The sequence below is a fragment of the Metschnikowia bicuspidata genome (genome assembly GCF_001664035.1).
Source record: "Metschnikowia bicuspidata var. bicuspidata NRRL YB-4993 chromosome Unknown METBIscaffold_5, whole genome shotgun sequence".
Lineage (NCBI taxonomy): Eukaryota > Fungi > Ascomycota > Pichiomycetes > Serinales > Metschnikowiaceae > Metschnikowia > Metschnikowia bicuspidata.
The window spans coordinates 977,874-993,275 of NW_017387735.1; the positions used below are offsets into that span (position 1 = coordinate 977,874).

The 15,402-nt window shown below is 45.1% G+C and overlaps 6 protein-coding genes across 6 annotated transcripts; 1 reads left to right on the plus strand and 5 right to left on the minus strand.

Annotated features, from left to right (window-relative positions):
* Positions 1–26: 26 nt before the first annotated feature.
* On the minus strand, positions 27–3,752 carry CRP1 (Crp1p; the record flags this gene model as incomplete). Its single annotated transcript, XM_018859064.1, has 2 exons — positions 27–611; positions 639–3,752. The coding sequence occupies 2 exons, from the start codon at positions 3,750–3,752 to the stop codon at positions 27–29; spliced, it is 3,699 nt and encodes a 1,232-aa protein (XP_018710666.1).
* Positions 3,753–4,121: 369 nt separating this feature from the next.
* Positions 4,122–4,915, minus strand: METBIDRAFT_73288 (uncharacterized protein; the record flags this gene model as incomplete). Its single annotated transcript, XM_018858411.1, has 1 exon — positions 4,122–4,915. The coding sequence occupies one exon, from the start codon at positions 4,913–4,915 to the stop codon at positions 4,154–4,156; it is 762 nt and encodes a 253-aa protein (XP_018710667.1). The 3' UTR covers positions 4,122–4,153.
* Positions 4,916–5,392: 477 nt separating this feature from the next.
* METBIDRAFT_79430 (uncharacterized protein) lies at positions 5,393–7,065 on the plus strand (the record flags this gene model as incomplete). The annotated part of the gene is made up of 2 exons (XM_018859065.1): positions 5,393–5,458; positions 5,629–7,065. The coding sequence occupies 2 exons, from the start codon at positions 5,393–5,395 to the stop codon at positions 7,063–7,065; spliced, it is 1,503 nt and encodes a 500-aa protein (XP_018710668.1).
* Positions 7,066–7,097: 32 nt separating this feature from the next.
* Positions 7,098–7,751, minus strand: METBIDRAFT_45505 (uncharacterized protein; the record flags this gene model as incomplete). The annotated part of the gene is made up of 1 exon (XM_018857922.1): positions 7,098–7,751. The coding sequence occupies one exon, from the start codon at positions 7,749–7,751 to the stop codon at positions 7,098–7,100; it is 654 nt and encodes a 217-aa protein (XP_018710669.1).
* A 500-nt stretch (positions 7,752–8,251) lies between these two features.
* Positions 8,252–13,543, minus strand: PLD1 (phospholipase D; the record flags this gene model as incomplete). The annotated part of the gene is made up of 2 exons (XM_018858412.1): positions 8,252–13,109; positions 13,164–13,543. The coding sequence occupies 2 exons, from the start codon at positions 13,541–13,543 to the stop codon at positions 8,264–8,266; spliced, it is 5,226 nt and encodes a 1,741-aa protein (XP_018710670.1). The 3' UTR covers positions 8,252–8,263.
* Positions 13,544–14,507: 964 nt separating this feature from the next.
* METBIDRAFT_13156 (uncharacterized protein) lies at positions 14,508–14,879 on the minus strand (the record flags this gene model as incomplete). Its single annotated transcript, XM_018854311.1, has 1 exon — positions 14,508–14,879. One exon carries the CDS (start codon positions 14,877–14,879, stop codon positions 14,508–14,510), a length of 372 nt encoding a protein of 123 aa, XP_018710671.1.
* Between the last annotated feature and the right edge of the window lie 523 nt (positions 14,880–15,402).

The following is a 15,402-nucleotide window of genomic DNA, read 5'->3' on the forward strand; positions in this document are numbered from 1 at the left end:
GTACTCCGAAAATATAACTCATGGGCTCAAAGCTGATAGATATTCACGTTTTGCTCGGTATGGTCCACATCCGGACTCAAGTCGCCCGAGCGCACTTTTGGCTTGTACAAGCGAAGCAACAAGCTACTAGTAACCACACTGACCGAAGATGCCGCCATTGCAGCACTAGCCCATACCGGGCTAAGTCGCAGGTTTTTGTATGGGTAGATGACACCGACAGCAATGGGTACACCCACCAAGTTGTAGACAAGACTCCATCCAAAATTGAACTTAATCCTCCGAAACACAACCTTTGCCAAATCAAAAAGGGTAAACAAAGTGACTAGGGGGTGGGCCTTGCCTAACAAAATGAAATCACTTGAGGTCACTGCAATATCTGCTCCGGAGGACAAAGCAATGCCAACATCGGCACAGGCCAATGCAGGTGCGTCGTTGATTCCGTCCCCAACCATAGCCACCGTGTTGCCTTCTTCGCGTAGCATTTGGACCTTTGCCTGTTTCTCATTCGGAAGAACGCCGCTTATAATTCTCGATGGATCGATACCAACTTCCTTGCCAATAGCGGCGGCGGTGAGCTTATTATCGCCTGTTATCATCCAGCACTGAATTCCCTGTTTTTAAAGAAATTCAACAACGACCTTGGACTCCGGCCTCAATTCATCTCGACAGGCTAACATCAATATCAAGTGGAATTCAGAGTCTTTAAAAAGATTCAGGCACTTTATCGCGACACTCACCACAGACTTCTTTTGGGATTGCCATAGGGTAACAAATCTATTTTGCTCTTCGTCTAACGACACATGATGATCTGTGAGTATGGCCTCGTTTCCCAAGATCACTTCTTCTGGCAGAAATTTTGACCAGGTGTTGCCTTCAGAAAGTTCAATAACTGGCACTCCTTTTAACCCCTTTCCTGCGACTGTCTCCACTTGAGGTATTTTGTTTGTTGTGGGGTTCACATTGCCCTCGAAGTCCGAGGTCAAGAACTCTTTTATAGCCGTGGCTATTGGGTGCTTTGAGGCAAGTTCAAGGTCTCTCGTGAGCTGCAAGGCAAATGTTCTAAGAAGCTGTTCGTGTGTTCCATTACTAACGAATGCCGCATCCGTGACCTTCATTTTTCCTTGGGTCAACGTGCCTGTTTTGTCAAAACAGATTAAGTTTGTCTGGGCAGCATCTTGAAATGCTGCGCCTCCTCCTTTGGCTAAAATCCCGTACTTAGCTGCAAGGCCCGAGCCAACAAGCAAAGCTGTGGGTGCGGCCAATCCAATACCACAAGGGCAGGCAATAACAAAAACTGCGATAGCAAATTCAAGGGACCAAACAGTCCACCCGCCAACATCAATATCGAGGTAGCTATCAGGGAGCACATTGGAGTATGCAAGCGAAAGCCACACTATCCATGTCACAATGGCAATGACCACAATACACGGTACGAAGTAGCCGGTCAAAACATCGGCAAGTCTTTGGATTGGGGCTTTTCTCATTTGGCCATCTCTCACTGTACTCACAATTTGATCTATTAAAGACGTCCCATCCACATTCAAAATCCTGGCAATTACCGCTGAGTGGCCCATGTTAACAGTTCCAGAAAATACCTGATGTCCTGTTTTATGCTTGATGGGATCGGACTCTCCTGTAAGAGCCGACTCATCAAAGCTCGTGCTTCCTTCCACTAGCACACAGTCAACTGCGGGTGATTCCCCCGTTGACATTTTGATGTAGTCTCCTGAATCAAGAAGCTTGACGTCAACAACTTCATCATTGATGTAACAAACGTTGCCTTCCGGATTTAATCTTTCGCTTTGTTCGACAATGGTTGCTTGAGAGGCTTTCATTGAACTCAAATTTGCAACGGCGTCAGATGTTTTGGATTTCGACAAACTCTCAAGAAGACGACCAATCAACAAAAAAAACGTAAGAAAGACGACGGAATCAAAATATGTTGTATGTGATCCCATGCTTGAAACATGCTCCTGTTGTGACGATAGAATGAGTAAAGCTATGCTTGCAATGTAAGCGACTGTTGTTCCTAGGGACATGAGAAGACTCATCGAGCCGAATTTAAAAAACCTTTTTTTGAAAGAGTTTTTCCGGATCCATAAAGACCGTATTTCCTTTAGTGCTTTGACATGAAATATGTCAGCTGCAAAAAAGTATACAGGCGTGCTCAAGAAAAGAAGTATCCACAGAACTCGAGAGACATTTCCAGCCCATATTGGCTCTTCTAACCAAATTCTGAACGAGTTCTTTTTCGAAATCAAAGACATGCCCACAATGCCAAATACAAAAGAGGGGATAGCCAAGACGGCAGCAATGACTAACCGACGAACAATTTCTTTCGTTTCGAGTTTTAAAATCTTCCGCAAATGTTCATCAATAGAAATCGTTTCAATAACGTTACACTTGAATATGCCTTCAGAGTCGGGATCCACGACATATCCTTCCTCATTAGGCAGTGGCTTTAGGTGATTTAAGTCAAACAAGAATCTGCGCACTGTCACTTTTTCTTCGTAATTTGGAATATAAGTAAACTGAACAAAAGGCTGATCCAACGTAATGGGTTCTTCGATGACCACGGCTTCCCCAAACGCTGTAAGGTAAGACATTATGATGGTTGGACATTTCGTGCAAAACATACCGTCAACCCCAATATTGATAGACCTGGACTGACGTTGACCTGTAGTAAAATTGACTTTCTCGTCTTTAACTAGCTTGAATTCAAATCCACAGTCTTCGATAGATTCTTTTAATTTTTCTATATCTCTTTTGCCATCGCCTAAATTAGAGCCTTCAAGGATGAACTGGCCCGATTTGGTGACTGCGCTTATCCCACACTCCAACACAAATGGTAAGTCATTTGCAGCTGACATGGCTGCATTTACACAAGCTGTGCAAGTTAGGCCACCAATAACAGCAATGATCTTTTGGTTTACTGACCGCTGGATAGGTAAGACTTCGAGAAGGCGAGCAGTAAAGCCTGTGCTCTCTACTACGTCAAGTACCTGGTTCACCATTTGCTTATTGGGCACTAATACAATGGCTGACTGCTGGAGCAAATTGACCGAAAACTGGGGCTCGTCATTCTTCTTTTCTACTCCTCGCTCCTTGAAAAGCGCTGCAATTGCCTCTGATATTGAAGCAACACAAGGGACACACGACATGCCGCTTATTGAAATTACGACCCTATATTCTGGCTCTGTGGAATTCAAGAGTGTTTCGACTGAGCCCTCGTGATCATCAGTAGAGGTCTCGTTGTCTTTGAGTTTATGACCGGCCACTGAAGACTCTTTTTGTTTTTCCATTTGACAGTAGTTGCAGTTATTCATGTGATGTCTGAGTGTTTGCTTCTTTTTATAAACTTGCCAGAGCTGTTGAAGCAGAATTCTCGCGTCCAGGTCTATGTCAGGACTCATAAGGCTGGATAGTTTGGTTTGTGAACTAAGAATACATTTCCCATCATGATCCAAGTTCCAAAATAAGACCGAGAAACCACTTTTCTTCAACGATTGTATCACTTGCTTCACTGAGTTTTCGAAGGGACTGCGACCCACGACATCTTCTACTCTATAGTATAAATTGATCACACCATTGTCCAAGTTGAAATAAACCACCTTCAAAAGTAACTCTTGGTTCTCGGTTAGGTTTGTCGGTAAATTTCTCAATTGCATGTACTTACCCAATGTCTGGCGAATATTGACCTCGCAATCTGAACAGTGGACATTCCCAATCGAGATCTTGAGTTGGTGGAGCATTTTGGAAGATATTTATTTTCCTCACCCACCAGTTTTCACGCAATGATCAATGAGGCAAGTAAAGTTCAAGTTTTAGGGCGTGGGAGTTTGTCGGAAAAAAAATCTCCTTCTTATAGTCATCCCACCAATGATGAACCCAGTGCTTCTCCGAATCGGTCAGACGTATATCCGTAAATTGCTCGTGCAAGATCTGCTGCAGGAAGGCACCTGCTAATCTGGGCGTTCTTGGGGACCTTCAGAGTAGCAACGCAACTGTATAAACAGACCCGAAATATCGGGAACGTAAAGATCAGAGAGTTGCAATATGCCAAGGGAAATTTGCTTGAAAATTTGATTTTTTTTGGGGAATGGCATTCATTGGACTATATATGACGGCCCGCGTCAGAGCACAAGAATTTCACTCAAACCTCAGACCCAATCTCCGAGGTAACTTGTGCACTCCAGACTTTATCTGCAAAAAATATTATGGCCCAAGCAATAGGAATCCCAAGTAAACCAGCTGCCTTTTCCCATGTGGTGTGAAAAAAAACGGATGTGATGATGAACTCTGCGATCCATAACACGATGAGCATCGATGAAAGCCGTTTTAGAGTAGTGAGGACTGTCCGTAGTTTATATGTAAAATCAGATCCAATGAATTCTTGGTCACTCAGTTCAAAATCTAGGTCTGGCCTTCCTAAATTTTTGACCCATGACGTGGCGTCGGTGAGAAGCACGATCAGGGTCGTGAGGAAATAGTAGTGTCCTGATAGATCAAAACCATTCACCCACAGTAAGAGGGGGTCATTCTGGCACTCAGACATAGAAGTAGTTGCTGTGTTCGAGTCACTACAGTGGCCACCCGTGGCAATGTTGAGTCTCTCTACAAGCAGTTTACCGAAACACCATACATTGAAAAAGACAGCGAACGATAAGTAGAAGAGATATTTCGATAGCTTATTAGCCATGATCCATTTTTGGGCCTTTCGTGCTAACAGACATTCGCAAATAGTGAGGCCCCAGTATACGCCAGAGAACCACAATATTCCGTAGTCGGTAATGAAAGTCAAGTTTAATTTCTGTAAGAAACTACTGTTGACGACAAAAGACCTGTAATTAGCTCCATACAGACTGAGTGGTATAGTAAGGATGAAAATTCCCAAGAGCACCTGTGAGACTCTCATTAGACTCCGTTCCATTATCGCATTTATAGGGATATATAGAGAATGGTGCTGCCCTGGAATCATCGTCTTATCTCCCAAGTATCCGTGCACCGAACATCCAAGCTAGGAATCCGGTACACAGGAAAAGTGCAATACCGTTTAACCAATTTCGGACAACCCAGACCCAAACAGCACATGTAGTCATGCAAAACAAAAACGTGCATATTGTTAATAGCATGCAAATACAATCCGTGCTTATTGCTAACGACATGCAAGGTTAAAACTTGAAAAGCGAGCCTTCAGAGAGCGAGAATTGGTGCACCAATACATATAAATGAAGCTTTAAATCTGCGTGACTATACTAATATCGCATGGTGCTGAGGGCCTCCTAAGTCAGACTTCTGATTTATTCTAAGCTGCAAATCTTATCTCTCGGTCAGCTGAACCTGAATCTTCAAACATACATTGGGGAGCCTGACACTGGTAAACCACTTACTAATGTTCCTGCGTGCAAGAAAAGATCTGTCGCCAGAGCGATTTTCCAGCTGCTTGATGGAACTTCACGTGACCTAGCAATTCTTAATACTAATTAAGAAGGCGATCTCCATTTAGCAATCTTCACGAGCAGTACGAGCATGTTTCTACGTCCTATTCCCTTCACCACAAAAACATTATCCAAATTGGGCCCATTGGCGTTTCAGAGATCAAATCATTCGACTACTCGTTTGCTCCAGGGCTCCAATCCACAGCTAGCGTTCCCATGCCTTGATCGGTTGGAACAAAAAACAAAAGAATTGGCAGATGCAGCAGGAACTTCGGAATCTTCTAGTGTCTCGGTAGCATCTTCAGAATCATGTATCACAGAGGTATCTTCTTTGGAGTCTGGCCCGGAGCCGGCATATTCCAGAGTGTCGTCTGGGTTTGGGCTCTATAGGAACAAGAACCCGACTTTTTTTGATAACGGCGGATATCTTCCTGAATACCAGATTGCCTATGAGTCTTGGGGTACTCTCTCTCCTAATAAGGATAATCTTGTTCTTATTCACACAGGTCTTTCGGCATCGTCGCATGCTAAGTCTCAGCCTAAAAATACCAAGAACGGATGGTGGGAAAACTTTATTGGATCCGGGAAATACATCGATACGGACAAATACTTTGTCGTGTGCACCAATGTGTTGGGGGGCTGCTATGGATCTACGGGCCCATCCTCGAAAGACCCAGCTAATAATGATTATTATGCCACAAGATTCCCTATAGTTACAGTCAACGATATGGTGCGTGCTCAAAGAGAACTTGTTCGGGATGTCTTTGGAGTGAAAAAACTTCACGCTTCAGTAGGCGCCTCGATGGGGGGAATGCAATCACTTGCTTACGCTTGGGAGTTTCCAGATGAAGTGGAAAATGTGATTAGTATAAGCGGTTGTGCTAGATCGCATCCATATTCGATTGCGCTACGCCACACACAAAGACAAGTTCTCATGAGTGATCCCAACTGGAATCGTGGTTTCTATTATGAGAAAGTGCCACCGCATATCGGAATGAAACTTGCACGCGAAATTGCCACTGTGACTTATAGATCGGGACCTGAATGGGAGTCCAGATTTGGTAGGAGTAGAGCGGATGACAGCAAGCCTGTGGCGTTCTGCCCTGATTTTCTCGTTGAGACCTATTTAGATCATGCTGGAGAGAAGTTCTGCTTGGAGTACGATGCAAACTCTCTTCTCTATGTTTCTAAAGCCATGGATTTGTTTGATTTGGGATTGGCAAATCGAGCCAGGGCCCAGGCAAGCAGGGTCCAGGCTGAGCGGGCTTTCAAAGAAAAGCAAGATGATGAGTCGGCAGGCAAGGTTGACAAGACAAACGTCCCTGACGAACCATACCAAGAAAAGAACACTGCTAACATTTCGGAAGAAGAATCTCTCAAGGATCTTGAGGACGGATTAAAGAAAATCTCTCACAAGAACATCTTAGTTGTTGGTGTTGAATCTGATATTCTCTTCCCGGTTTGGCAGCAACGGGAAATTGCATCGCTGCTCCGAAAAACAAGTCCTCACAAGAACAACATCGAGTACTTCGAGATGGGCACAGACGTCAGCAACTATGGGCACGACACCTTCTTGTTGAGCTTGGACGACTTCGGCCCACATGTTAAGAACTTTCTTGCTAAGTAGACAATCCAAGCACACTGGATAAACCCACAAGCCTAGATAATTGTGCCGTAATTTGGATCTAACTCGTACCCAAGGAACCTGCTTGAGGCGTAAACATAGTCCCTCAACTTTTCCACTACCCACTTGGCTAACCCTGTCTTTTTCTTCTTGCCCTGACCATCTGTGGCGGTTTCCATGTGGTGGGGAAGTAGGTTGTCGTGTGCGCTCAAAGACACGAACAACGCAAAAGGTATGAGCCACACACATAACCCAAAAAATGAGCAAACCTCAGAAAACAGTGGGATTCTGGGAGGCACATAATCCGGGCGCAATCGCTCGCTCAAAGGCGGTATGTCCGGGTTGTGGAAATGGCTGAACCACAAGAAATGGTTAGCCACCACCAACACGCAAGAGAAAATAAACACCGGCGAAGTCAATTGCACATAAGGAAATTTCACAAGATTCTGGAAATATACAACGTGCGAAAAAATCAGAAACATCGTTAGCTTGAACGGAAAAGAATCGAAAAGCCACAACAAGGTCAACATGGCGATCTCAATGTAGATCAATTTTCTGAGCACGCGTTTGGTGGGCTCTGTATGTTCCTCAACGAGCTCGGAGATATAATACAAGCCCAGCGCTATTGCCGAGACTAGCAAGATGAACCCTGTCACAATCCCAGTATATGAGAGTATTTGAATGAACATCGTGTGTGGTCTCAAAGCGACAATTTTGACTTCACCTCGCGAAATGTGAATCATGGCCACCACGCCAGCACTCATGACTAGGTCCGTATGAAGGAATGAGCTGCGTATTATATTTCAGCAAGTGTATTACATCTCCTTGTAAAACTAGTTTTTTGGCCCCTCGAGACATCAGTAGAAAATGAGAGCTATACACTGCTCAAATAGCCAACATTTATTGTTTTGTTTGTTTTTCGATGATAAATATGTTTCTTGTAGTTCTCGATGGCCATTCCATCACGTGGGGCTATGCCCGCCCGTGCCGACCAGGCTCAGCTGATATTATTCCTTCGGCTGAATTGATGGACGGATCTAGTTGTTTAAATTATGAAACGGATTCCATTTCCTTTTTTTTCCCGAAAAAATGAAAAACATAAAGCATGCTTTGTTTTGCGTATGTAGTAATATGTTAATGTTCTGAGCCGATGGCTAGTAGGATACTTTTGGATACATGAGAGCTGGAAGGAACAAGTAACTCAGTTGTAAATTTCAATGGGTGGAATGCGATCGGTATTGAAGAACCAGTTTCCTCCTTCGAGCTCCCTTTCAAGCCAGTCAACGGGGAAAAGTACAAGATGGCCATGTACTTCCTGGAGAATGCGCTCCGCTGAGTCCCTCTCGAAAATTTTGTCCCCAGCATGAAGCTTTCTGCGGGCGCTAAACGTTCCTGCTCTTGTTTTCCCACCGCCCCTACGAGAGTAGGAGTTATTTGGTCCAAATTTGGGCGGAACTTTGGGATCTAGAGCTTCTGCTTCGCTTCTGTAAGCATCACCGCTCACTTCCTTCTCGTTGCCGCTGCCATTCACATCTCGGAACTTGTAAAATTCTGCCCCCTCCATTTTTTCCACTCTCTTTGCACCATTCACATGGTCTTGGAAATCCGCGCTATGGCCTTTTCCATCCTCGTCCGTGATCTCGCCGTCACTTTCTCCGTTTTCAGGGATTGTTTCTTCGGGTTTGAAGCCCCGGCGGCCAACATCACTTTTCGTGTGCTCGTCTTCCGAATTTCCGCTCGGTATATCTCCGAGAATTCCATTTTCTTCTTGGTAGTCGTTGATGTTGATTGTTGTGTGGCTGCTTCTTCTAAAGTTGTCGTAGTCTCCTCCCTGCCGATCAGCACTGTCATTATCAGGTTTCTCTTTTCTGGCTTTGGCGTCTCCATCTTGAGCAACTTTGAAACCTTTGCTCAATTTCATAAAGTGCATGTACTCTTTCCACGAAGGTACCGTGTCATCAGGTTGACAGTGAAAAATGAGTCTGAAGATGTCAGTGTTTCTCCTGGCGTTCTCGTACCATATATCTTCATAAAAATCTGGGTCTAATGGATCACTAAATGAGAAAGGGTCAATGAATTTGGTGAAGTTTTCAGCCCCTGGCAGGTTGATCTTTCTGATTGTATCCCTAAAACCATCATTATCAAGTGTCACAATTGGGACTTGTTCCGGGTTCATCTCTTGGTAAGGAGCTTCTGAAGTATCCCTTTCAGGTGTAATGTCAAATTCTTCTCCAGGCGTGGCATTATTGTTCTTGATATTGACGGCGGCAGTCATGCTGAATTTGATATTTTCCATCTCCGCGCCACTCTCAGTAGAACTAACTGACTGTGAATTCTTACTTTCGAAGTTGTTTATGACCGGCGTGAGACCCGCCTTGACTCTCTTTTCGGCCTCTTTCTCGGTCTGCTTCGCATCTTTTGCAGCAACGAGTTGAAGGTATGCAACTTTTTTCAACAATAACCACCTTTCAAGATTTCTGTTGAATAATACATCCTCGGCATTGTCACCAAATCTTTGTTTCAAGTCTGAATCATCCAGGTTAAGGAAGTCTTTCACGTCTTGAATGTTAGGAAGAAATGCTTTATCGGGGTATTTTTCCATGGCGTCCCTTGAAAGGTTTCGGAGAAACTTGGCACTATCTAACCTGGCCCTTTTTGTCAGATTTGCTCTGTACTTATCAGTACCCTCCCCAAAAACATCTCTTTGATGATCAAGATTTGCTTGGACTCTGGGATCGAATGAATGTTTCTTGCTATCCCGTATGCCCACATTTGCCTCATGAGGACCAGTTCTATTGTTAAACGAGAGGGGAAGTGACATGGGAGGTGGGGCTTCTTCAAATCTGATATCTCTTGGAATCTCGAATAATTCTGATTCGATGTTTTGAGCACGACAGAATGATTTCCAGCGTGTAGTACCTTTAGTTTCCTGTAGAACAAGTCTTGATGCAAACTCCACCGCCGCAGACAACTCTCTCTTCTCAGTACTTGAAAATTCGTCTGTGGCGGCTTTAACTCCGTCCTTCGTTCTCGCGAACTTAAGAATAGCTTCAAATCGCCTCTCAACAATATCCAACAAATCAACCGCCACTCCTAGATGTTCTCTCATGAGTCTTAAACGCAATGAATGAACAAATTTACCAACTTTATATGGTTCTCCATTCATCATTGAGTCGATGGTGTCGGTGTCCCTTATCAACGCTGCCAACTCTGAATCTCTAGATCCTCTCATAGATCTCTCATTGATGTTTGCACTACCAATGATTGCAGCACGATCATCGGCGATCATCAATTTGGCATGAATGTAAAGTTGCTCCGTGACAAGAGTCCGATCGGGGCCCACAGATCCCCACTTTCTCAATGAAAAGAATTGGATGTAGTCATCAGGGTCAATTCCCGCTTTTCTCAATTTAGCGAAGAGAGATGAACTGCCTCTTGATATAGACATATACTCACATTGCATGACAACTCTCACAGAGGAACCATCAATCTGATCAACTTGTGATTCAAATCCTGGGACTAATGGTATCAAAATAATCGCCTTCCAGGATTTGCCCTCCCTATGAGCGCGAATAATTCGATCGACAAGCGCATCACCAATTCTATTCTTGACTTCTGTACCATCAATGAAGCAAGATGTGACGAAAAATTGATTTTCAATGTAGATGAAATGCTCAGACGTCTCGATTAGTTTTAGATAAGCTTGCTGAATGCTTTGCTCGTGTTCCTTCAACCCAAGAGACCAGCTTCCCGATGACCTCAACACCTGAATTTCGCAAGTACCATCCAAATTCATTTCCTTCACTTGTTCTTCGGTCAAGTCAGGGGGTGGTGTTAGCAAGGGTGTGAGTCTACTTGGCCGCTTCTGTCTCAACAAGTAATTCCATCTCTGGACGAAGTGACGAGCCAAGTCCCGTGCGACTTCCCCGGATGTCATCATATGAACATCATGCCATGGCATTCGCGGGACAACATTCCGGTCGTACAAGCTCTCGTAGGGTTTACTCAAGTTATTGAAATCTTTCACACGGGTATTCGAGTAATCTTTCCCAGAAAAAACTCTAAAATTGAGAAGGTCTTCAGAATTGTAGTTCTCCGGGTCTAATGTAGCAAAATCTGTGGGTGAGTCGTCCGCAAGCACATGATCAGGGGTATCATATCTACCATAACACAAATCGATCCCTCCCATAAATGCGACGTTGTAGTCAATGACACAAAGTTTCTCGTGATGAGCCCAGAAATATGTGTTTTGGAGAAGTTGATTAGGCGATCTGATCACATGGACGTTCTCTTGGTTCAAGGACAAGATTGAGTGTTTCGAATACAATGAGTCGATTGGGATGGTAGTGCCGACATTTCTGTAGAGAATAACGAAAATCTTGACGCCTTGTTGAGCTTTTCTTTGCAACACTCTATCGAGCCGAAACTGTTGGTTCCCGTTTGCCGGACGGCGGAGGTATAACTCTGGGGAGAGCCACCAGTCATGAATAAAAATAACGTCTTTCGCCATTTCTAAAGCTGAAGAAAGTGCCCAAAAGTAATCTCTGGCATCAACCAACCACTGCGCATAACAATTCTTTCGAATAGGTGCAAACGAATTGAATCTATGTTTTTCAGCCCAAACATTGCTCTTCACCATTTCGTTGAGGGACGAAATCCATAACTGTTGTTCTGCCTTTGACTTAGGGATAATTACTAACTTCCGTTCGTTATTCTCCAACACAATACGCAAATGCTTGAAAACTTTGTTTTGGACTTTCGTTAATGCTTTCCCATCGGAGCCGATGCTCTTTTCGAGCTCTTCTTCGAAGTCGGATTCAGTCTCCATGACCTTTGCGTCAACCTTTTCGTTATTTTCGCGTTTGAAAGTGAGCTTAAACGAGGAATCAACTATGAAAACCTCGATAGGAGTTGTCGAGTTGATTTCAGACACGTACATCACATAGGATCCTCTGACCAAGAACCACTTTTCTGATCTTCTGTCAATCATTTCCTTGATGTCGTTCGCCTTGAAATGACCAACTCTCCAGCCTTGCGATTTTGCCGTGCCTCCCACATGAATGACACCTTGCTTCCCAATGTAGCCTGTTTCATAACTTAGCAAAGAGGAAATAGGAGACAACTCAAAGAACTGGAAGAGTCTATTTGACTGAGCACGCATGGCCACCAAGACATTGAGATCGTTCAAGTACTTCTCGATTTCCCGCACGTAGTTTTGATTGCTTTGTATTTGAGTTCGCAACTGCTCGGGCGATGCGGAATTCAACGAAGCGTCGTCTGAATCACTGCTGAAGTGAGCTCTAAGAGCTGAGAATCGGTCGTGGAAGCTCTGTCCACTAAGAATGGAGTTGTTATCATGTTGCCGTGAGTCTACCGTGGGCAGGGTATCAAGCGGGGCAGGCGTCTGGGAGGTTTCACCAGAAAACTTAGAATGGCGGGTCTGTCTTCTTTCATTACGTCTTAACAGAGGCGGAACAGGGTATTTCGGAAGATTGACCGACTTTAGCGATCCCCTCAAAGCAAGCCACTTGAACTTGGAATGGAGATAGAGCAAGTCCTTGGCCGTTTTCTCCACCGACCATTTCAATCTCTGGGGCCAGACGCCGTATTCGAGGTCGATCCTGAACTTTTTGTTTTTCGTGAGCGGGGAGCGCGAGATGTCTGTCACTTTGATACCGATCAAGTTCATCAAAAGAGGCGCCCTAGCAATGCCGTACTCGTCCTCACATAGACATGATGCAAGCAAGTTCATCGCTGGACTGCCTAGAAAAAGCGAGCCGACAAGTCCCTGCGCCCTTTCGCCCGTCTCCCGATCCTCGTTGAGCGACTCGGTATCGGCGACATCTGCGATGCCTGGCCAGCGGTCTTTGTCCTTATTTTTTTTTCTGAATAAAGTGAAAATCTTCCTTGGCTTTCTTGCGTCCTCCGAAACACCTTCTGCCGGTTTTGGAAGGGAGCTCTCTGCTGGAGGGGGGGCCCTTCCAAAGATCGTTGTGGGCCGTCTCAACGCTGAGAAATGTTGTGAGCCAAACAGCCGGGTGCCATCTCTCAATGCGTGTGATTCGGCATGGCCCAAGTAATCGCCAAGCGGAGGGACCGACAGCGACCGTTTATGGGAAATGGTGGGCCGATCTCCGGAAACGGCTTCTCCACGACCGGATCTTTTCTCCGAGCGCACGTCGTCTTCTAAACGCCGCATATCTGATTCCTTGAAAGGCATTTTAGTGTCGCCTTCATGTTGGCGATTTTCGCTGTCATAGCGGCTCTCGTTTGGATCGCCTCTTCTGCCGAGAAAGGCAAATTTTTTGCCTAGGTTCCTCTGGTCTTGGCTCTGTTTCTGATCTTCAGAATGCTGATCTTCTGGGAGAGAAGATGTGCGCTTATGATCCCTAGCATTCGGTAGAGCAATATTTGGTGTGTTGAAATCTTCTGCTAGCAAGTCGCCATTCAACAGCGGTTGCAGAAGCGATGTCTGTGACATGGAGGACAGTAAGTGAAAAAAAAAAGACAGGGCTCTCACGGAACGCTTGTTGGCTGATGTGGTATTTTTTGGTAGCTTGTGTTTTTTGCGTCGATATGTTTATTTTTCGTTGCTGTGCAAAACACCGTGTGATCTCTTCTATTGTAAACGATAACAATCATATTGCATCATGTGGTGAGCGTGTATATGCACTGCCGAGCCGGGCTCTGTTTGTCGAGGAATTCATAGTTTTACATCAAAGGGACGAAAGCAGAAGACGAACTGTCTCTCGTGGTGGATTAATTCTTTATATAGAGCAACAAGGTTGTGTTAATTTTGGGCTTTGTCTTTTTTAGTCATGTTTTCTTTATACCAACTGGTGTCACCTCGCCCAACTTATATTGGCTCGCTACTGTCTGTTGCTGCCACAAGCCTTGGCCATTCCCGCGGCGAGGGGCGAGCAAGTCATGACTGATGTTTTAATGTGACTGTCTCTGATGTAGCAGTCACTCTGATGATAATGATTTCGATGGTTTACATCAGCAACGCCATAGCACATTTTTTTCTATTTGCAGATGACTTAATGGGATGTTTTGTTATTCGGCTCGTCGGTATAATTACGAGAGGAGTCTCAGCTTTGAAGCTGGCGATGATCGCAAATTGAGTTCGAGTGAGAAATATAGGCCCAGCAGATTTACGACTTTTAGATGAATCCCCGACGTACGGCGAAGTCAAAGAGAACAGACGAGCTGCCTTTCAGTCGGGCATTTCTAGGAATCTCTCGCCATTCTCCCATTTGACCTATTCATGTGCGTTGTTCAGAATGTATTTGGGTTGGTTGGAATGATGGAAACGCAGGACTCGTCCGCATGCGGAGATTTCCGTTGCGCGAATTGAGCTGCGGTATAGCATTTCTATACACTAATATAACAGGGAGGACTTCAGATCAAGCGACGGTTTTTTATAAAGGCCGGGGCAAAAACACTCAAAACAGGCCGAGGATGAGTCTTTGTTTCTGGCCCAACCAAAGAGCGTACTCTGTATGGTCCGTCACCATGCCAGAGCTGGTGTGCGGGTGGATCAACACCGAAAGCTTCCCATGGTTCAATTGGTAGAACGCCAAAACTCTGGCGAAAAGTTCGGGGTCGTATCTCCCCGCAGTATCAAGCTCCCACATGTGGATCGGGTGTGGCCCCACGGGGCGATCCCAGAATTTATGCACTCTGAGAAGGCCCTGCTGGATTTCTTTGGCGAAATGCAAACACACCTTTTCCCTGAACTCCCAGCAAAATCTTCTTTCCTGGGCACTGGTGTCCCGCCAGTACGTATGGAAGTCATAGCTCAGAATCTCTGCCATGGTGCGAATAGTTTTTATGAAAGTGCTGTGCTTATCTCTCGAGATCTAAAGACCCCAGATATATACGTTGCGTCGCGTGCAGGCCTGACTAAGATTTGCAATCAGCGCACTGTACTTAGTAAGCACCGGCCGGATCTGACAAACGAGCCCAGCGGTGCGTGATAAAGCTCTGCGGTTTTCAGATCGCCCATGGGAGTGTCGCTGGGGGCAGCCACTGCTGTTTTTGTCTCTAAGGAATATTTCCATAAATGGCAGCAGGCAACTGCAAGCATTGAAACGCATGCATCTGTTCCCATGCGACCGGCCATTGTATAGCCCGGAGGCAAGAGACCTCGGCGCCAAACCGAGGGCCACTACGGGAGCCACACTTGGTGGTTTCGGTTTGCCGAGGGACGAAAGCAGGATGTTGGATGGATCCTATGAAGGGACAAAAGCAGATATTGAATGGATCCTATAAGAACAGAAGCAGTATATTGAATGTATCCTATGGAGGGACAAAAGGAGGATACTGAATGGAAAGCAG